The sequence below is a fragment of the Rhinoderma darwinii genome, chromosome 4 (genome assembly GCF_050947455.1).
Source record: "Rhinoderma darwinii isolate aRhiDar2 chromosome 4, aRhiDar2.hap1, whole genome shotgun sequence".
Taxonomy (NCBI): domain Eukaryota; kingdom Metazoa; phylum Chordata; class Amphibia; order Anura; family Rhinodermatidae; genus Rhinoderma; species Rhinoderma darwinii.
This window is the reverse complement of record NC_134690.1, coordinates 322,782,858-322,805,531: the sequence shown is the minus strand read 5'-3', so window position 1 is coordinate 322,805,531 and position 22,674 is coordinate 322,782,858. Positions and strand designations below refer to the sequence as shown.

Sequence of the window (22,674 nt, the reverse complement as noted above, 5' to 3'; positions counted from 1 at the left end):
CCAGCCCTGGTCTAGTTCGCTCAGATCCTTACTTACGCTTGTCCCTTTTTCCTGCTTCCAACACATCAACTTCAAGAACGGACGGTTCGCTTCCTGCCTAATATATCCCACCCCTTGACAAGTGCCATTTTACGAAGATAATCAATGGTATTCAATTCACCTGTCAGTGGTTGTAGGATTATGTCTCAACGTTGTGTATATAGGGAAAGGTCACACGTTACAGCTGCGAAACACAGTCGACATAAGATTTTACCGAAAATTGGTGCGATAGCTAAATGAGTATTAATGTTAAACTGCAGAAATCACGCAGACATTAGCAATGATTTAAACACTGTGCAAAATGTAAGTAAAACCACATACTGGCTCGGTGTGAACTTCTCAAAATACACATACCCATATTAACCCCTTAATAACCATCCATAGGCCTTTTCACAGCTGTCATTAAGGTACTTATGCCACAGTGCCACCTTTTCACGCTGCGGTATCATAAGCCAGACTCGGGTGACCCATGCCGCCTAGATTGGTGTCGGGCCGTCTTAAAACAGTTACCTCCGATCCCGGACGTTTAACCCCTTATAGGCCACAGTCAAATGCAACCACAGCATCTAAGTGGCTTCAGAGGGAGTAGTTTCCATAGCAGCCGGGAGCCTATCATAGCCGGGAGATCTACCATCAGTGTAGAAGTATATTATTAAAACAATGAAACGATTGCATAGTGAAGTCCCATAATAGAATTAAAGAAAAAAAAAAAAAAAGTTAAAAAATTATTTTAATAAGTTAATAAGAAATTAAAAGCTCCAAGTAAAAAAAAAATAGGAACCAAACACTTTCAACTTTCAAAATCCTTTATTATAGAAAAAACTTAAAAATGCTACACATAATTGGTATTGCCACGTCCGTAATGACCCAAACTACAGAACTTCCAAAAAAATTCAATGAAGACCAATAAAAAAATAAAATAATCATAGTTACCACAAAATGGTACCAATAAAAACTACAAGTCGTCCTCCAAAAAACGAGCCCTCATATAGCTACGTTAGCGGAAAAATAAAAACGTTTCAGCTCTTAGAATTTGGCGAAAACAAATGCTTAAAAATTATAATGTATATGCTCAATAAATTATATGTACCCCAATATGGTGCCATTAAAAATACAACTCTTCCCACAAAAAACAAGGCCTCACACGGCTACGTCAATGAAAAAATAAAAAAGTTATGGCTTTAAAAACGAGACGATGGAAAGAAAAAATTGGGGAAAAAAAATAGGTTTGTTACTAAAGGGTTAAATTGACTCACTTGGCTGAAAAAATTCCTACACAATTCTGAGAGTATTTTTACTCTACTGAAAATTATTTAGTGCGACCTCTGCTCAAGCTAGCCTTGGGATATCTTCCATCAGGGCAAGAATATGTTTTTCCTCAGTCTTGTAGAAGAAGGGAACAACCCAAAAAAACTCACTAGAAATTCACCATAGTCTGTTGTCAAGCTTCTGGTCCAATGCATTATTTCTACTCTGAAAGATGCAGGAATACACGGGCAAAAACATATGGCAATATTTTTGAATGGTAGACGCCGTTTCAGACTCCCTTAAAAAGACTCTGTCACCACTTTATTAGCGATTTTAGATTTATGCTAATGAGTTGCTTAATACCCAAGTAGGCGTATTTTTACTTTAGACCAAGTGGGCGTTGTATATTGGAGTGTATGACGCTGACCAATCAGCGTCATGCACTCCTCTCCATTCATTTACTCAGCGCATAGGGATCCTGCTAGATCCTTATGTGCTGTCATACTAACACATTAACAATACTGAAGTGTTTAGACAGTGAATAGACATTCCACGGGATGTCTATTCACAATCTGTGCACTTCGTTACTGTTTTTGTGGTAGGTACAGCAGAGCAAAGCGTAATCTCGCTGTAACCTGTACGCTTCCTCTGCTGTAACTACCACAGACAGAGTAACGAAGTGCAGAGATTGTGAATAGACATCCCGTGGAATGTCTATTCACTGTCTAAACACTTCAGTATCGTTAATGTGTTCGTATAAGACAGCACATAAGGATCTAATAGGATCCCTATGCGCTGCCTAAATGAATGGAGAGGAGTGCATGACGCTGATTGGTCAGCGTCATACACTCCTCTGTAGAACGCCCACTTGGTCTAAAGTAAAAACACGCCCACTTGGGCATTGAGCAACTCATTAGCATAAATCTAAAATCGCTAATAAAGTGGTGAAAACAGATCGTTTTATTAAATTAAAAGCACTGCTGTCATCTACATTATAGCGCAGAACTCGTTATGTAGGCGATAGGGCACTTATAATGTGGTGACAGAGCCTCTTTAACCCCTTCCCCCTGCTTGCATTCTGGGCCCTAATGTCCAAGCCATTTTTTACATTTTTACATTGTCACATTCAAAGAGCTGTAACTTTTTTATTTTTGCGTCAGCATAGCTGTATAAGGTCTTGTTTTTTGCGGGACGACTTGTAGTTTTTATTGGTACCATTTGAGAGTAGATGCGACTTTTTGATCACTTTTTATCACATTTTTTTAAAGTCAGGATTAACAGAAAACAGCAATTTTTCCATTGTTTTTTATTTTATTTTTTACGACGTTCACCGTGCGGGTTAAATAATGTAACAGCTTTATAGTCGGGGTCGTTACGGACGCGGCGATACCAAATATGTGTAACTTTTTTGCTTTATTGTAGTTTTTTTTAATAGTAAAGCATTTTGTAAGGGGAAAAGCTGGGTTTTTCATTTTTTTTTTTTCACTTTTTTTTTTTATTAACTTTATTAAACTTTTTTTACTTTTTTACTAGTCCCACTAGGGGACTTCACTATCCTCCGATCGCTATTGTAATACACTGCAATACTTTTGTATTGCAGTGTATTACTGCCTGTCCGTTTAAAACGGACAGGCATCTGCTAGGTCATGCCTGCGGCATGATCTAGCAGGCATTCGCTCCAGGCAGACCTGGGGGTCTTTATTAGACCCCCGGCTGCCATAGAAGACACAGACACTCGGCGATTTTATCGCCGGGTGTCAGTGAGATGAGAGGGAGCTCCCTCCCTCTCTCCAAAACCACTCAGATGCGGTGCTCGCTATTGTGCACCGCATCTGAAGGGTTAAACGGGTGAGATCGATACTAATATCGATCTCACCCGGCAGAGCAGGGACGCCCCCAGCCCTCAGCTGCCTCTGGCAGCTGAGAGCAGGGAGATTTCACGGCTCCCTGCTCTGTTTACTTTATTCTACAGCAGCGACGTAGTTTGGCGGCGCTCTAGAATAAAGCCCACTAATGACCGCCGTAAAAACACGTATCGGCGGTCATTAAGGGGTTAAAGGCTATGTATGCCTTCGAAAGCGTTGTTTTTATTTATTTTTTAAAATAAAAATGCGTATCAGTGTGTATGGTGCAATTTTCTAAATTACTTTTTAAGATACAGCTGCTTTGTATTCTGTATACAGAGCAGCTGTATCGTGCGCTGAGACCTGTACCCGTCAGGTCAGCAGGACTGACGGGTTCAGTGTCTATGAATGTAGATGTGATCGGTAAGGGTATGTTTACACGAGGTCATTACGTCCGTAATTGACGGACGTATTTCGGCCGCAAGTACCGGACCAAACACACTGCAGGGAGCCGGGCTCCTAGCATCATAGTTATGTACGATGCTAGGAGTCCCTGCCTCGCTGCAGGACAACTGTCCCGTACTGTAATCATGTTTTTAGTACGAGACAGTTGTCCGGCAGCGACTCCTAGCGTCGTACATAACTATGATGCTAGGAGCCCGGCTCCCTGCACTGTGTTAGGGTCCGGTACTTGCGGCCGAAATACGTCCGTCAATTACGGACGTAATGACCTCGTGTGAACATACCCGAACAGCTCGATCCTGCGTGTCAGAGACATGAAGGAACCGCTGTCACTGAACTAGTCAGTCATGCTGACCTGACGAATACCGGATTCAGCTAAACATACAACTACTCTGTATACAGAATACGAAGCATCTGTATCTCAAAAAGTAAAATAATTTTTAATAAAAACGAATTAGAAAGTTGCACCAACACTGATGCACATTTTTATTAAAAAATAAATAAAAATGCTTTCAAAAGGTGCACGTAGCCTTGAGCGCCGCGGGAAAAAACGCCGTGAAAAACTCTCTCTCTACCTCCCATTGATGTCAATGGGAGGTCAGAGACGTAAATGCCTGAAGATAGGGCATGTCGCTTCTTTTTCCGTAAAGCTGGCTTGTGGGGAAAAACGCCTCCGCCTCCCATTAAAATCAAAGGGAGGCGTTTTCGGCTGTTTTTTGATGCAGTTTCCGCGTCAAAAAGCTCAGTGTGAACAGGGCCTTAGGGTATTTTCCCACAGAGTTTTTTGCAGGATGAAAATTCTGCCTCAAAATTCCGTCTGGAACTTTAGCCGCATTTTTCGACGGCATTTTTCGCCCGCGGCAAAAACGCAGCGAAAAACGCTTTCTCTACTTCCCGTTGATGTCAATGGGAGGTCAGAGATGTAAATGCCCGAAGATAGGGCATGTCGCTTCCTTTGAAAATCGATGGGAGGCGTTTTCAGCTGTCTTTTGGCGTGTTTTCCAATGCGGTTTCCGCGTTAAAAAACCTCTGTGTGAACAGGGCCTTAATGTGCCTGCACTTTCTAACAACAAAGCTTTCTGGAAACGGCCAGGTCATGTGCTGCTCAAGTAAGAAAAAAAAAGTCCTTTAATGTTATGAGTCAACAGATTGACGCCTCGGAGTTGAGAAATTAGATATGGGCTAGTGGGGCACTTGTTCTTATTATTTGCACTGGCCTAAATCATATGAAAGACGATGCGACTCCTAATCTATCCTGTGCGGAATCATAACCTATCCGGTAAGAAATATATTAGATGGCATACGTTTTCCTAGGAACTGTAGGCTAGTAGCACATATAAATTTCATTAAAACATAAGTTCGCCTTTGGGGAAGTATTTCTCAAAATTGATTTTGACTTTGACAAATGAAAACGAAGAATGAGTAAAAAAAAAGAAGGAAATACTGGTTACTAGTTCGTACTTGCACACGACGTTACTTTCATAGTGGCTGTTCATGGTATTGAGGTGTTCTCCCATTCAAGCAAATTGGACAACGCTGCAATACCATGTACAGCGCTCCGAAAGTAACGGCACGTGCAAGTACGAATAAGACTTAAACAATGAAGAAGCTGCAGCGTTTGCACGAGCGCCGCGGCCCCCTTAAACAGCCGATTGCCGTGGGTGACCAAATGCTACACATATAATTCATATCCTCATATCCATAAGTACCTGCTGAATAAAAACTGCATGCATGATGGATGATCAGTGAATGACGGAAATATTGGTTTTATTTGCGATTTTATGCATTTTCCTCATAGAATACATTGAATGCTACATACAATTTGCCTTAAAATGAGACTTAAAAAAAATAAAAAATCACAAGTTTTTACACTGCTATAAAAAAAAAAAGTTATGTTCAGCCAAATGCAGAGGGCCAGCTTTGTCCTATATCAAATAATTTATAGTGGAAAGTAATGAGATAACTCACAATAAGAGCGCTACAGTCGCTTACAACCAAAATAAAATAAAAGGGTCACTAGGAAGTTGGAAGCTTAGTAAAGTAAAACCTATATAAAGAGAGTGGATATCATTGATACATATCGGAAGTCTGCAAAGGTTTCTGAACTGGACATGCCAGATAAAAGTAGTGGTCATGGGGTCAGACATTTTTCTGGACTTCTTGTTAGTAGACGCTTAAAGAACACTACAATTTTCAGCTCCCTGGGCTGAAATGGCTGATAAGAGAGAGAAAGAGAGAGTGTTTGGAAGACAGACTAAGGGTAGGGACACAAACAGCGAAAGCGAAAAAACTGCGGAAAATCCGCAATGGATTTCATAGCGGAAAATCCGCAGCGTAGTACAGTAGTAGCAGTGTGGATGAAATTTGAACAAATCTGCCGAGAAACTCTTCATAAATTGAGCTGCGGTGTGGCTTTTTAATCCGCAGCATGTCAATTTATGCTGCAGAATCACTGCTCTTCTGTTGCGGGTTTTCCCCATTTAATTCAATGGGGAGATAAATCCCACAATAGATAGTCATGCGACATTTGTGGCAGAAACGCTGCGATTTCGCCGTGAAAATCGCAATTGAGAAGAAAAAAAGAAATTAACATTTCTTGATTTAAAATTAGGGGGCGGAGCTTTGCCGCTGTACTGGATGGCCGCATCTTGGTGAGCTCCCGCTTGACTTAGGGCTTTTAGCGACTCATAACGCTTCATTTGACCTGCATTTTCAACTACTCCGACGGCTCCTCTTATGTTGACCGAGTTTTTCAGCCCGGGTTCTGGGCAGGAGCAAGATGATGCCGATCAGCTCCTCCACGCGGCAGCATCTCATTCTATGGTGGAAGCGCAGAGAGTGGGACATCGGGCCCCCCAACAGGCACTACTGCTTCGTCCCTGGCCTCGACCAGCAGTATCACCCGCGGACCTGGGTAAGAGAGGTGCCCTGATCTCACCTACGGCATCCCCTAGTGGGACAGGTCCAGCTCACAAGAGAGGCGCCCGCATGGACTCTGTTGGCGTGCCTGATGATCCTGAGCCGCCATCAGGACTGTATGCATATAAAAGGGCTGGAGGGACCTCTCACTGCTGATACCCTAAAGGGTATGTTGCTTTCCTTGCACAAAGATATTTCTAAAGATTTTAATACTGTCGTTCACCAATTGCAAGTTAATATCGATGGCCTTGGTTCCCGTACGGAACACATTGAACAGAAAATGGGCCACTTCTCTATTGTACACAACGAGCTGGTGGACGCTCATTCTGCGCTTGAGGAGGAGGTGGGTCGGCTGAGCGATATGGTCATTGACCTAGAAGACAGATCAAGACGGACCACTTTTAAGTTTCGTGGTATCCCAGGAGATATTCTACCGCCTGACCGGTCTCATTATCATACGCAACTTTTCCAGCTATTACAACCATCATGTTCTGCTTTGGACTTTACCATTGATAGGTTGCATAGAATCCCTAAGGCTAAGACTGCTCCGGAGCCTGCATCTCGTGACGTACTTGCTCGTATACACTTTTACCAGGTAAAGGAGCAACTTTTGGTGGAATGCAGGAAAATGGGCGTTCCCCCGACTCCATATGCTGAGGTATCCATGTTCCCAGATCTTTCAGCTGCCACCCTGCAGAAGCGACATGGATTCTACCTTGTCACTTCTCTTCGCACGGCCAATATTAAATACAAATGGGGCTTTCCTACGAAGCTCCTCATCAACCGGAATGGGGCCTCTAATATAGTTCTGTCTGTTGAAGATGGTGTATCTCTCCTGAAGAAATGGAACATTTCTGTTGAATCGACTTCCTCTTCTCAACACTACAGGTACCCGGTTCGCATTCACGATGATTGGACTGTCGGGAGTAGAAATGGTCGCCATGGTCATTTTGTTTGTAAATTGTAGCCTGTTCTGAGCTCTGGATATAGTTACATCCCCCCCACTTCTCACCAGTAGTGCGTATTTGCCTGGTGACAACCCTTTTTGTTCTATGGTTGTAATGTCGGTTTTCCTTTTTAGTTTTGTACCTGAATGCAATCTGTATTTTCTTTCTGAACCACAAAAGCAATTGGTATTTTATCTGGCACTGTGTGAGTAGCGGTTGGATCCGTGATGGTCGTAGGGCATTTTTGGAATTAACTCATGCCAATTACTATAACCTCTCTTAATGTAAAGGGCCTAAACAGCCCATTTAAACGCAGCATGTTATGGAAGGAAGCCCTTACGTCCCGATGTGATGTTCTATTCGCTCAGGAAACTCATTTTCTTCATGGTAAACATCCTAAATGTACACATACTAAATTCCCTCATGTCTTTTATGCCTGATGGTAGCAGGAATAAGAGGGGAGTCTTGTTGGCAATTAAAGATTCTGTAGCTTTTTCCCTTCATTCTGCAGCACTGGAGCCTTTAGGAAGATTTCTTATAGTCTTTTGTGACATTAATGTTTCCTATACCCTAGTGAATGTTTATTTTCCACATACTAGCCAGCGTAGATTCTTCTCCTCTCTCCTTAAGAAGATGGATGTTGTCAGACGTGGTATTCTAGTTATAGGCGGGGATTTTAACTCCATTATGGACCCCTCGTTGGACTCCTCCGCAACTTCGCAGAGTACTCCATCTACTATAGCTTCTCTGTTGTGTGAGAAGTCATTGTATGACACCTGGAGGTGCCATCACGGATCCGAGGTAGACTTTAAAAAATTTTCACATGTGCATTCCTCATATTCCAGGATATACATGTTCTTCTTGAAGCATCAGGGATTGCGGGATGTTTTAGGGACTGAGATCGGCACCATAAACTGGTCGGACCACGCTCCGATTATGCTTATTTTTAACGAAACTGTATCGCATTCCCCTACCTCTCTGTGGAGGCTTAACGAATATATTTTGTCGCACCCAGAACATCAACACAAATTGGAGACTGAACTGGTGCATTATTTCGATACCAATTCTCAATCTGTCTCTGACACTTTCATGGTCTGGAATGCGCACAAAGCAGTCATGAGGGGTATGTTCCTTAAATCGTGTGCTTTAGTAAAAAGGAAACGAGATCAAGAGTAACTCCCTGATTTCTAAAATGAGGCTTTTAGAGACTCAAAATATATCGTCCTCTTCTGTTCGGTTAAGTTCTGAATTGCGTATACCTCGCTCCGATTTGCGTACCCTCTTAATGTCAAAATTTGATTATGCGTTTAAAAAAAAACTAAATGAACTTTTATGCACATGATAACCGTTCAGGAGCTCTACTGGCTAAACAATTAAAAACTGTCAGATCTAAACAAAAAATTAGCTATTTATTAGATTCCCAGGGCCATAAAACGTCACACCCTCAAAAGATAGTGGATCAGTTTGCATCCTATTATTATTCTCTTTATAACCTCCATCAAGACAGTGCCACGCACTTGCCAACAGCTGCTGATGTTTCTGCTTTTTTGGAAAGAGTCTCTCTCCCCCAATTGTCAAACGATCAATTAACCTCACTTTCACTTCCCATTTCCTCGGAGGAGGTAACCCGTGCCATAGTATCATTCAAGGCTTTTAAGTCACCAGGCCCAGATGGTCTTTCTAATGGGTTCTACAAAAAATATACCACAACCCTTGCCCCTCATTTGGCATCTGTGTTCTATTTGCCGATTGATAAAGGCTCTTCTCCTTTTGAAATGCTGGAAGCTCTTATAATCTCTTTTCCTAAACCGGGTAAGGAGCCTACTACCCCTGCGGTTGATTCATCCTGATCAGGTAGGTTCCCCATAGGCAGGCCTCTGATGGAACAAGAATATTTATGAATCTTATTAGAGCTGCGGAACTCGCTCGAACCCCTTCTCTGCAGAGAAGGCGTTTGACCGTATTTACTGGGGTTTTCTAGAAGCAACATTGACTAAATTTGGTTTTGTGGAGCCCATTAAATCTGCTGTGTTGGCCGTATATTCGGCTCCTTCCACTAGGGTGTTTACATCTGATTGTCTTTCCAAACCATTTCGTATTACAAATGGGACGAGACAGGGATGTCCCCTCTCTCCTCTCATCTTGGCGCTTATGATGGAACCCTTGGCGGAGCTAGTTAGAAGTACACCTAGGATTCAAGGAATCACAGTAGGACAACAGGAGCACAAGATTGGTTTATATGCCGATGATGTGATCTTGGCGGTAATGAACCCGGTCACCATTTTACAATGTGTTTTAGACCTCTTGCATGATTTCGCCCGGGTCTCTTATTATAAAATTAACTGTACAAAATCCCACTCCTTAGTATCGGTTTGGATGCCCACACTAAAACTTCTATAGCAGCTTCTTTCCCTTTTCAATGGAGTATCCCGTATCTGGGGATATACCTGTCTAGTCCAAATTCGACTAAGTTTGCAAAAAATTATACTCCTCTCTTGTCTTCTATCCCAAAAATGTTGTCTGGTTTCCGTAAACACTTTATTTCATGGTCTGGCCGCATAGCAGTGCTTAAAATGATGATCCTTCCACGCATTTTATACTTATTTAGGACTCTACCAATTCCAGTCCTCGTGTCATTTCTTACTAAGCTACAATCTCTATTAAATAAATATATCTGGAACGGTTCACGTGCTAGAATAAACTTCTTCACGATATCTAAACCAAATGAAATTGGAGGAACGGGTGCTCCTGAAGTAAAAAATATTACTTTGCTGCTGTGCTGAACCAGCTTAAATTGTGGTGGCCCTCATCCACGCTGAAGCGTTGGGTTTCTATAGAATCAGCGCTTCTGAAGGCCCCTTTAATTTCCCTTTTACACCCCCAAAATGCTTCACCTATACATTCGTTGCCACAGGTTGCTAGTATAAGAGCGGCAGATCGGGCGTGGTCATACCTCAACTCTATTTGGTCATTGGACTCTACGGGGGTGGTGCCGTTTTCCATTCTTCCCTTACGGTTCCTCTACACACTTATCCCACAGATGGATCTCACCACATGGGAAACTTTGGGAGTTAGGAAAATTGGGGATTTGTATGAAGGTGGAATATTAGCTACTTTTTCGGTTCTTCAGAATAAATTCAAACTCCCTGCTGCAGATTTTTATAAGTTCCTTAGAGTCAGACATGCCTTGTTGCCCATAAACATCGCTTCTCTCATTTTCCCTAAGGTTGCCTTCGTTTTTTTCTCACTGTCACCTACGTGCTCTAGGGGTATCTCCACGTTCTAGAATTCATTTTTTGAGCCTGCCTCAGACAAATCGTCACACATGCTTTCCTGGGGGAGAGATTTTGATACTCAATTTTGTATGCTTGATTGGAAACCCGCTCTCTCTCGAGTAAAAAAGGTGTCTCATGGTATTAATCACTGGGAGACAACACAAAAACGGTTCCTTCGTTGGTATTTCACACCAGTTAAATTTGAACAAATGGATAATACCTATCCTGAGACTTGTTGGAGACAATGCAGGCTTAAGGGAACCTATCTCCATATGTGGTGGTCATGCCCGGTAATTAGGCCTTTTTGGGAATCGATCTTTACGTTGATTTATACGGTAACTGCTCATTCGATTCCACCAGACCCAGCCTTGGCATTGTGCTTCTTGGGAATGAAACGTCTCCCAAACGATCTTGTAGTGGTCATTAGCCATATAATTCTCACCACACGACTGATTATTGCCCAGCATTGGAAGTTACCTATCACCCCCTCAAAACAGGAGGTGATACATGCAGCTACTCATTCTTGCAAGATGGAACAGTTATATTGAGCCAGAATTCCTGGAGGTCGTTCAAATAAAGCTCTTTGGTTACCGTTGACCCTTTTTCAAGCTATTGTATCCTCATAGTATTTCCTTTTAACTGGTGGCGTATTAGTTACCATATTTATAATTTGTATACTGACTTTCTGGAAGACCCCAATTGTCAACTACTATAACCAATTTTGCTTTTTGCTCACTGCTACGGATATTGACTGCTGATTTATATTTGCATTTCTGTGCTGAGGTACTTTTGTCCTTTTCCTTCACCCTCCTTTTCCCCTCACCTACCTCCTACGCTGATTGTTTACAATGTTGTACTTGAACGTGTATTCTTTATTGTTTCTTTTTGAAAAATGAATAAAAATTGTAATTTGAAGATAAAATAAAAAAGCTTACACTTAGGCCTCATGCACACGACCGTATTTTTTCCCACCCGTAAATACTGGCGTAAATACGGGTCCGGTGTCACACGTATTCCACCCGTTTTGCACCAGTATTTACGAACCCGTGCTCGTAAATATGGGTCCGGTGTCACACGTATTCCACCCGTATTTACAAGCACGTTTTTGGCGGCAAAATAGCACTGCACTAATCGGCAGCCCCTTCTCTCTATCAGTGCAGGATAGAGAGAAGGGACAGCCTTTTCTGTAATAAAAGTTAAAGAAATTCATACTTACCCGCCGTTGTCTTGGTGACGCGTCCCTCTCTTCACAGCCAGCCCGACATCCCTGGATGACGCGGCAGTCCATGTGACCACTGCAGCCTGTGATTGACCTGTGATTGGCTGCAGCGGTCACATGGCCTGAAACGTCATCCAGGACGTCGGGCCGGATGTCGAGAGAGACGCGTCACCAAGGCAACGGGCGGGAGACCGGACTGGAGGAAGCAGGAAGTTGTCGGTAAGTATAAACGTCTTTTATTTTTATTTTTTACAGGTTTATACTGATCGGTAGTCACTGTCCAGGGTGCTGAAAGAGTTACTGCCGATCAGTTAACTCTTTCAGCTCCCTGGACAGTGACTATTTACTGACGTCGCTTAGCAACGCTGCCGTAATGACAGGTGCACACATGTAGCCACCCGTCATTACGAGAGCTCCATAGACTTCTATGGACTGTCCGTGCCGTTATTACGGCCTGAAATAGGACATGTTCTATCTTTTTCAACGGCACGGGCACCTTCCCGTGAGAAAACGGGAAGGCACCCGTCGCCAATAGAAGTCTATGAGCCCGTTATTAGGGGTCGTAATTACGACCCGTAATAACGGGAGTTTTTACGGTCGTGTGCATGAGGCCTTAGGGTATGTGCACACACACTAATTACATCCGTAATTGACGGACTTATTTCGGCCGCAAGTACCGGACCGAACACAGTGCAGGGAGCCGGGCTCCTAGCATCATAGTTATATACGATGCTAGGAGTCCCTGCCTCTCTGCAGGACAACTGTCCCGTACTGTAATCATGTTTTCAGTACGGGACAGTAGTTCCACGGAGAGGCAGGGACTCCTAGCATCGTACATAAGTATGATGCTAGGAGCCCGGCTCCCTGCACTGTGTTCGGTCCACTACTTGCGGCCGAAATACGTCCGTCAATTACGGACGTAATTAGTGTGTGTGCACATACCCTTAGGGTGTATTCACACACAAACGCCAAATACGTCTGAAATTACGGAGCTGTTTTCAGGCGAAAACAGCTCCTGAATTTCAGACGTAATTGCAATTACTCGCGTTTTTCCCTGAGTCTTTTACGGACGTAATTTGGAGCTGTTCTTCATTGGAGTCAATGAAAAACGGCTCCAAATACGTCCCAAGAAGTGTCCTGCACTTCTTTGACGCGGGCGTAATTTTACGCGCCGTCTTTTGACTGTGACGCGTAAAATGACAGCTCGTCTGCACAGAACATCGTAAAACCCATTGCAGGCAATGGGCAGATGTTTGCAGACGTATTGGAGCCGTCTTTTCAGGCGTAAATTGAGGCGTAAAACGCCTCCATTACTACTGAAAATAGGTTGTGTGCACATACCCTTACCCTGGCTTTTGTCACAGCGACGCAATCCTCTGTTCTGAGTGCAGCACAGCCTCCTGGGATGACTTTTCATCCCATGTGACTACTGCAGCCAATCAAGGGCTGCAGCATACACATGGACTCAGCGCCATCTGAGGAGGGTGGGCTGCAGAGGCACACCTGGGTGGTAAGTATAAACCTTTTTTATTTCCTGCAGTATTTCCGCAGCGGACAATCCACCTGAAAAACGGCACCACAATTTGATGCAGTTTTTCAGACGGAACTTCCTGCGGCTTGTGTGTCCCCATGCTTAAAATGGTTTCCCAGATTTGTGCACAGATCCTTCACGGCAACACACAGAATGTTAACACAAATTTGGCCTCCCACACACGAGCATGTTCGGTTCGTGATATACGGTCCGTACGTCGGGCGCATTTCCCGGACCAAACACACTGCATGGAGCCGGGCTCTCAGCATCATAGTTATCTATGACACTAGGTGTCACTGCCTCTCCACGGAACTACTGTCCCGTATTGAAAACATGATTACAGTATGGGACAGTTATCCCGCAGAGAGGCAGTGACACATAGCGTCATAACTATGATGCTAGGAGACCGGCTCCATGCAGTGCGTTCGGTCCGGGAAATGCGACCGACATAAGGACCATATGTCACGGACCGAACATGCTCGTGTGTGAGGCTCCTTAGCTTTTAGGAGAAAGTTTTATTGTTTAAGTGGCCAGAAATAAGTCCATAAACAACCCAAAAAGTTAAATGCCAGCAGCAAGTATCAAACAGTAATGCCATATTCTGTGGATATACCATAAAACATATAAAGTGGGGAAAACCCCTTTAATCATTTTGTATAATCTAGAAATGTACTTTGCCGTTTAATTTATTAAACTTTGGCTATGTACACCTTCCGGACAAAGAGTCGACAACAGAGACAAATGGAAACCATGGGCACCGGATCAGTCACCACTGAAATCAATGGTGATGGATATGGAAACCTCAGAGGTTTCCGTCTGTGTCAGTCTGTTCAGGGTCCCGTTCTGACAGAAAGCTCCTACGGAACGTCAGAACGGGACCCCAACGCAGATGTGAGCGAGGCCTAAGTTCACATCTCGTTTTTACTGTACATCAGATGTGCATGTTTTGACATGAAGAAACTGTACATGGATTTCTATGGCAAGGACAGATGCCCCAGTAGTGTAGTTTGTGCTTACGTTTTGTGTGCTCACGTTCTATCCTTTTTTTTTCACCAAGTCCTGAAAAGCATAGTCTACTACACTTTTTAGTACTCTTCCAAAACGTATACCACACGTATACGTTTTTATTTGTATTGAAGTCAATAGCAACGTATGCAGCCTTAAACCCTACGTTTGCATACGTAAAACGTATACATTTTCGTCACAATATATGGGAAATTATCCAGATTATGAGATAAAACAGTGCCTCCCCCTGCCAAGCCCCTCATTACTGGAGCCAGAAAACATTGCAGCGGCTCCCTCCTTTTTCCTTTATATTTTGACCTTACAAATCTTGATTTTACAAAGTTTGATTTAGCTAAAGAACAAAAAAAACTTATATTTTTAAAAGTAAGAATGGACGCAAACGTATTCGACAAAAAACGTAAGCGTATGTTACAAGCGCATAAGTTTTTTGTAACTTTAAAACGTATACGTCGCCGTATACCACAAAACGAGATGTGGACCAGGCCTTACACGTACAGGTCTGCCTCATCCCCATGCAAAGGTAGGAAGATGACAACCACTCATAAAAGTATATTTATACCCAAGAGCTGGAGCTGACAACCACGTTACCCAGCGCAACGTGGGTTTTATTTATATGGCAGTATGCATTTTACAAATAGAAAGAACGGCGTGTAAAGCCCTATCAACTCTACGGTCAAAGCACAGTATCATCCACCATTAAGGGCACAAGTATCCGACACTCCAAAATATTGTACTATTCTTGGCCGAAACACTGACAGCTAAACAGAAGAGGCCATTTGTCACCTTTACAACATATATAGGACAGGTCTGTGACAGATGAAGATGGGTATTGTCAGTGACAGGCAGTCTTTAGGCACTTGGTGCAATTACCCTGGCCTAGATGAAAGTATCCATGATGAGCAGGTTATGCCCATTGCTATAGCAGATGCAGCATAGTGACCCCAGTTATAAAATAATGCCATGGGTACATAATTGTATAAGTCCAAAACGATCAGTCCGAGTCATGTGGCATATTTAGAGATTTCAAACCTGATTACCATAGGGAAGCCCCTGAAGAATTTCTCCACTACTCTCTTTTCTAACTAAATAAGCTTGGAGAAGGGGCTTGTACAGTATTCTAGTATTCTCGCCCAGCTCTATATTCTGGCTGGGATATGGTGACGGTTTTGCCAAGAATCAGGTTGAAATTAGTGCGTCATCTGTACTGTAAGGCCTCGCTCACACGTCCCAATAAAATCCCACGTGTCTTTCCGAGGCTTGGATTTCTGCAGGTGTGCATCAGAACCGCATAATGATTAGCCCCATTGTCATTCAATGCGACTAATCAATCCTCTGCTTTTCGTTGCAGAATCTGCGGAAATAAGTATCATGCGACTTATCTCTGTGGTCAACTTTTAATCCGCAGCATGTAAATGGGTATGCGGAAACCCAATTCACATGCATAGGGTAGAGATTGTCATCGGATTTGACAAGGATTTCAGCCAGGAATCTGCGCAAAAATCGGACACATTTGAACAGAGAGTGAACAGGTGATGCTGTCGAGTTCTGGGTAACCCGTGAGCAGGTTCCAAGGACCTCCGATTGGGAAACACTGAATTCCAAAGCTGTCAGATAAATCAGGTGACAGTAGTTTCTGACTTTCAAAACACAAGTTGCATTTGAATTTGATGATTTACATTATAATTATACTAGCATAACCAAGGGATCAATGTAAACAAGACAACCATAGCTCAGAAGATGGATATAAAGGAAAACTACTAAGCTGAACTATAAAAGAAAGTTGCCCAGAGGGAGGGCTGCAGCTTTCTAATATGCAAAACCTGACACCCCCCCCCCCCACCACACTCTTAAGCCAGTCCCCACACTCAATGAATGCCCAGACAGAATCAGGACAGGGCACATCTTAAAGGGGTTTTCCACTTTCCAAAAACGATTTACATAAACATAACAAATACCTTTTAAAACAAACTATCTAACATATTAACTTTTTTAAAGATCTTGATTTGTCCTGATGGCAAATTCAATCACGTGACGCTGCCCCATTGGAAACCAGGACTTCCGATGACGTCCCGAACATTCAGCGCTCTTCTCTCCTTCCGGATGAATGCCTCTTCCGGCCGGCTCACTGAACGCCGAGTCATCAATGACGCTCGTTCAGTGGGTCGTCCCAGACAACCAGGCATCACCTGGGCGCATGCGCGGTTCAAAGAATGTCTCTTTGAACCACACATGCTTAGTACAGTGTGTTTGATGTGGCCTGCGATCCCAGTGCACAGCATGCTGGGATAGAACCGGTGCATGCTCGGTGCGGAGCCGGAAGTGGTCATAGAATGAAAGAAGGGATGTAAACAAAGTGCTGCATCACAACAGGAGAAGTTTAGGACGGAAAGGACTTGAAAAAAAAAAAAGTTATTTGGGGGTTTTATGTGGCGAAAATTAAGGCGGCCGCAAGTAAATTAAAAAAATTATCAGATCTCGGAAAACCACTTTAATAACTACCCAATTCCAACCTCTGGGCAGCATTTCTTTAATGTGTAGGATTTATTTAAAGCCGGTTTCGTATTTTGTAAACTTTTCAGAAGAGTATATCGTATTCTATTGAGTTAGGCCCCATGCCCACGACAGCAAAAAACCTCAGTTTTTGCGGACCGCAATTGCGGTCCGCAAAAACTGAGCCATTCACTTTCATTGAACACTGACACCTTTCCATAGCACTACGGAAGGGTGTCAGTGCCGTGGAAATGTTCCGGGAATTATGGAACATGTCCGTTCTTTCGCATTTTGCGGGCCGTGCTCCCATACTTTGTATGGGAGCACGGCCCGAAAATGCGGCTGTCAGTCAGCGGCCGGCCGTGCCCGCAATCGCGGGCCGGGATTGCGGGCACGGTCGTGTGCATGGGGCCTTAGCGGAGGTTGAAGTTACAGTTCCTCCGTGAGTAGAGCTGTGCTTTTGTCCCAATAACAAAATTTCCTATGTTATCATGGGACGCTGGGCCTTATAGTAACCAATCAGAAGACAGCTTTAATATTTATAGTACATGCAAGAAAATGAAAGAAGAAATATATGGGTCTATGATTATAAAGAGCTGCCACTAAGTATTGTCATGGGGACACGGGTACAGAAGCTTTACTAACAGGAGGCCTGCAAAATATTATTTTTTTTGCTAAATTTTTAAAACACATTTGGGATATAAATTCGATCTTTTTGGAATTACACTTATAGCGGTATTGAAAGAGACTGTTCTGCATCCCTCAATAGACTATAATGGAGAATGATCTCACATGTATGGCAACCTCGAGTGAGAAAAAGAAACCAGACAACCCCTGGTTTCAGCATTGCGGGGCTTCCAACATCCCCCTCCTATATCTGCCAGATTTAGCAGTTGTAGGCCTGGTTCACACATCGTGTAAACATTATGCTGCTAAACCAGCCTAAAAATTCACATCAAATGCTTAGCCATAGATTTCACCCATTTCAATTCCGTATTGAAAATCTGAGCAATTCCTTAAAAGACAGGGCATGCTGCGTATTTGAAAATTTCATGACTGAAATCCACTGCAGAAATTTTACGTTAAATATCTACTATACATTGGAATTTCGTTTGCAAAATCCACACTGAAATTCCACAGCAAATACCGTACATGATGCGTAAACCCGGTTTAAGAAAGCTAGGTCACACCCCACTATTAAAACAGTGGTTGTCACCCATCTTTCCCAGAAATGGCTGACTGTAGTATTTAAAGGGATTGTCCAGTCCCAAAAAACGAATGTCCTATCCTCATGATAGGCTATCAATATCTGGGACAGTCCGACTCCCGGCACCCCCGCCAATCAGATATTTTGAAGGGGCCGTAGAGCTCGTACCAGCGCCTCTTCACCTTTATTTCCTTTAATGCTCACACTGTGAATCGTCAATTCACTTGTCGCGGTGGTTCACAGTATTACAGCCTGCTCACTTTCACTTGAATGCAAGTGTATCGACAATTCACAGTGCGAGCAGTAAAGAAAATGAAGGGGAAGCAGCGCTTGTACGAGCTCTACGGCCCCTTCAAAACAGCGGTGCCGGGAGTCCCACCCCAACCTATCAGATATTGATAGGCCATCCATTTTTTAGGACTGGACAACCCCTTTAATAACTTGACATGAGGACAGTTGAAGGACCTACAGTATATTTCATGTGTTAGATTTTGATCGTACATTAAAAATATTCAGGAAAAATGCATAAGACTTGCGTCACAATTTTAATTAAGCGTTAATGTTAACCATGCATCATCACGTCTATTTGGCAATCTGACGAGTCATGAAAGCAATTCATAGGCACACACAACCATACAACCAAAAAACAAACAGTATAAAAATCACAGCAGCCAAAAACTGAAGTGGTTGCCCACAGCAACCAATCAGATGACTTCTTTCACTTTCTAACCTGCTTTAGAATAATGAAAGCTGTGATCTGATTGACTGCTCTACCATTGATTGTGGGTTCTCAGTACTGGCCATCATTACTTGTCCAATGTTCTATAATTATCATACTATAAACAGTCTTATAGCGATGGAGCATAGAGGAGCTGAACTGTCTCACCTTCTTGAGGGAGGAGACCAGCAGATTCCTCCACTTAGGAGCGTTCTCTTCACTAAAGAAGTCGTACTGGAGCTGGGTCGCCTGCATGACTGTGCTGTACGGTGTAACCCTGGAGCACACAGGCACCTGCAGTGTGAGGGAGGGAGGGAGGCTTGGTCCACAAGAGCTGTCACACGTCCCCAAATAGAAGATCCCTTTAAGAGGAGGCAGCAGGGGCCAGTATTAAGGCAGAAGATCGTCCATTCGGTGGGAGCCCCTTAATAGGGGCAGCATATGGAGGGAGCCGGGATACGCAGCACCCCTCTGCGGGGAGAAGGGGGGGCGGTTCATGGACGCCGCTGGGACCTGGCGGCTGCCTCTACATATATGACAGCTGTGTGTATACATACAGCCAGCGCTGGGGGCAGGGAGGGATGAGGGCCACACACGGCAGACACAGGAGCCAATGGGATCAGTCACCCCACAATCGCACTGGGTGTCAGGGGAGCCTGGAGGCCTCGGCTGCTGATCTTACCCTCCCGGGGCGCAGTGATAGAACAAATGACAACGGAATCACCCACAGCTCATCTCCGCCTCAGTGCAAGGACAGTGTGAGGTGATGAGATCGGGCGTCACAGGGAGACCCCAGTCCCCCCCGGCCGTGTGATCGGAGACACCCCGGCTCCCCTCCCTTCTGTCTGCTCCCCTCCGCCGCCCAGGCCGCCTTCCCTTGTCCGCTAGACAGCAGCACCAGATGTCGGTGGTATCGCAGGAAGTCACTCGCGGTGTCACTCAGCTGTTGTTATTATTATTGTTGTTGTTTATTTCCCCCTGCGTTCTCTCCCGACAGTAGCGCTCAGCGGCCGTTGGAAGAGGCTCGCACCGCGCCTGCGCGCTGCTGGGAGGACAGAGGGCTGCCTGCCACTATCACGTGATTAGCGTGTCTAGCCACGCCTCCATTCCCTGCCCGAGTAATAGTTATGCTGCGCTTTTTTCTTTTTTTTTTTTAAAGCAACTTTATTAATAATACCATAATCATTAGACTGAAGTTGTTACTACATTTCAGCACAGAGATATTTGCTATTAGGAATATATCTATCTAGTTTTATTATAGACTAAGCTAAAGAAAATGTGACCCCAAGTGATAATAATGTGGAATTCTACAGAGAAAACGGGGATACCCAGAAAAATCGTCCCTTTACGTAATATATTAACATTTAAAGCATTAAACATATTGTGGAAAATCATCTGGTAATGACACAAAGCTTTGTCCACAATCAGAGGAACATTCCATTATATACATATCAAACATGTACAATTCAATATTTCCATGGCCCCACATAAACAGAACTTTACTCCTAATGTGTCACTTCATGGAGTCAAAATTTCCAAGCTGCATCAGGAGGGTTACTGGACCCAGTGGCGAATTAAGTAGACCATAGGCCTTGGGCTGTTCCCCAAACTTGGGCCCCCCTTCCCCACCGCCGCTCTGCCGCGTCTATACTGAACACCACTTTTCTGTGTGAGCATTGACAAATGAGTGCTACGATTCCCCTTATCAAAGGGCTGTGTCCCTACATACTGACAGTCTCCAACCATCGCTGACAGTATCACACTGTGTAGGGACATCCTACTGACAATCGGAATGGTAACATGCATATGTTTATTAGTCCTGGGTACACAAAAACTTTGTGTGGAATACAAGGGTTTCCTACAACAGACATGTCAGGAGAGGGGACAGATCCCCTATAGATCCAGTGACTCACAAGTGACATCTTCTCTGATGGGAGTCGTTTTATTTTGTTCTCCATCTGACGCAGACCGTTTTGGCGACTTCTCCTAATGAGACATCTTTGCCCATCACTTCTGCAGCAATTTCCAGCCCCTATAGAAACACACAAATTTAGACACCAAGGCCCAGAACCATACATTAAAGGGGTTGTCCGGGCACAGACCGTTTTTTATACTGATGACCTATCGATGTGCCTGGACAACCCCTTTTACTCAGAATAATAAATTTGGACCCCAGACTAGATCATAGAATACATACAGACCCAGACCTTCTAAACTATTGCAGTCGCCAGTCCAGACCACCCTAAACAAATACAGACCCCAGAACAAGCACCCTAAATAAATACAGACCTCAGACAGGACCCCGAAATACAGACCCCAGACCTGATCCTCTACACTAATAATAAACCCAGACCTGACTCCCTTAATACATAACCCAGACCAGACCCCCTAAACGAATATAGACCCCCTAAACAAAGACCCCTAAACTAATACAGACCCTAGACCAAGCCCCCTAAATACAGACCCCATAAACTAATACAGACCACAGACCCCTAAATACAGACCCCAGACCTCAAACTAATACAGACCCCCTAAATAAAGACCCAAGACCTGACCCCCTACACTAATAATGACCCCAGACCTGACTCCCTTAAGTAATACAGACCCCAGACCAGACCCCTACATACAGACCCCTAAAAACCGCTAAACTAATACAGACCCTAGAACAGGCCCCCTAAATAGACCCCATAAACTAATACAGACTCCAGACCAGACCCCTTAAATACAGACCCCAGACGTCAAACTAATACAGACCCCTAAATACAGACCCAAGACCCCTTAAACTAACACAGACCCCTAAATATACAGACCCCAAACCCCTTAAACTGATACAGACCTCAGATCCCCTAAATACAGACCCCTTAAACTAATACAGACACCAAACCTCCTAAATACAGACCAGACTCCCTAAATACAGTCCCCAACCCAGGCCCCCTAAATACAGACCCCCACACCCAGACCCCCTAAATACAGACCCCTTAAGCAAATCCATCCGCTTATACTTTTACATAGCAGCTCTCCTCAGTCTTCTCTGTGGAGTCTTGCTGCTGCTCATGGAGCTGTGGTCATGTGACCAGCAGGTCTCTAAACAGTAGTAAGAACTTCAGAGATGAGGTCATGTGACCTTATGTCTAAAGGTCCTTTTGCAGTACATATACAATGCCGTTTCGCCACGGTTTTTGCAGCGATTGTACTTTGGGCGGCTATAGCCCCCTCCCCCCCCCCCCCCGGGAGCCCCGGGCAGCCACCCTAAACGCCCTATGATGATCTGCCATTGACTGGACCATACCAATGCCATTCTTTTTGTACTATGTATAATATTTGCCAGCAAATGAGTGTGTCTGGATATCCCTTTTAAAGGGGGTTTCTGGTTTTATTCTAAATAAAACCTAAAGGGATTGTTTGAGGAAGACAACCACTGTCGACATACCCAATTAAATGGAGGGGTCCCTTGCTTGGGACTACACTGTATTATCCAGATAGGAGAGCTGCTCTGTAAGAGTAGCTCCTGCTCTGGCGGACATGAATCATCCATGTGTTACGTGGACGCCATTCCTCTAAACACTACAGTTATACAACATCTTTCCTCCAGGGAAAATGTCTGACTGGCCGCGACTTCCTGTCAGATGTTTGCAGGAGGCTGTATTCTCAAAGACAACCCCTTTAACTATTTTATTATGAAAAGTTATGAATGTTTCTATTAAACTTTATGCCTGAACTTCTTAAAAGTTTCCAAGATCTCTGCTTGC

At 43.9% G+C, this 22,674-nt stretch overlaps 1 protein-coding gene across 1 annotated transcript in view; it reads right to left on the bottom strand.

Annotated features, from left to right (window-relative positions):
• Positions 1-20,005, bottom strand: part of SOS1 (SOS Ras/Rac guanine nucleotide exchange factor 1) — a 142,370-nt gene extending 122,365 nt beyond the window's left edge. Inside the window, exon 1 of the mRNA XM_075862787.1 lies at positions 19,094-20,005. Within this exon, the coding sequence (XP_075718902.1) occupies positions 19,094-19,180 (87 nt within the window). The 5' untranslated portion in view covers positions 19,181-20,005. The remainder of the gene's footprint in view (positions 1-19,093) is intronic.
• Between the last annotated feature and the right edge of the window lie 2,669 nt (positions 20,006-22,674).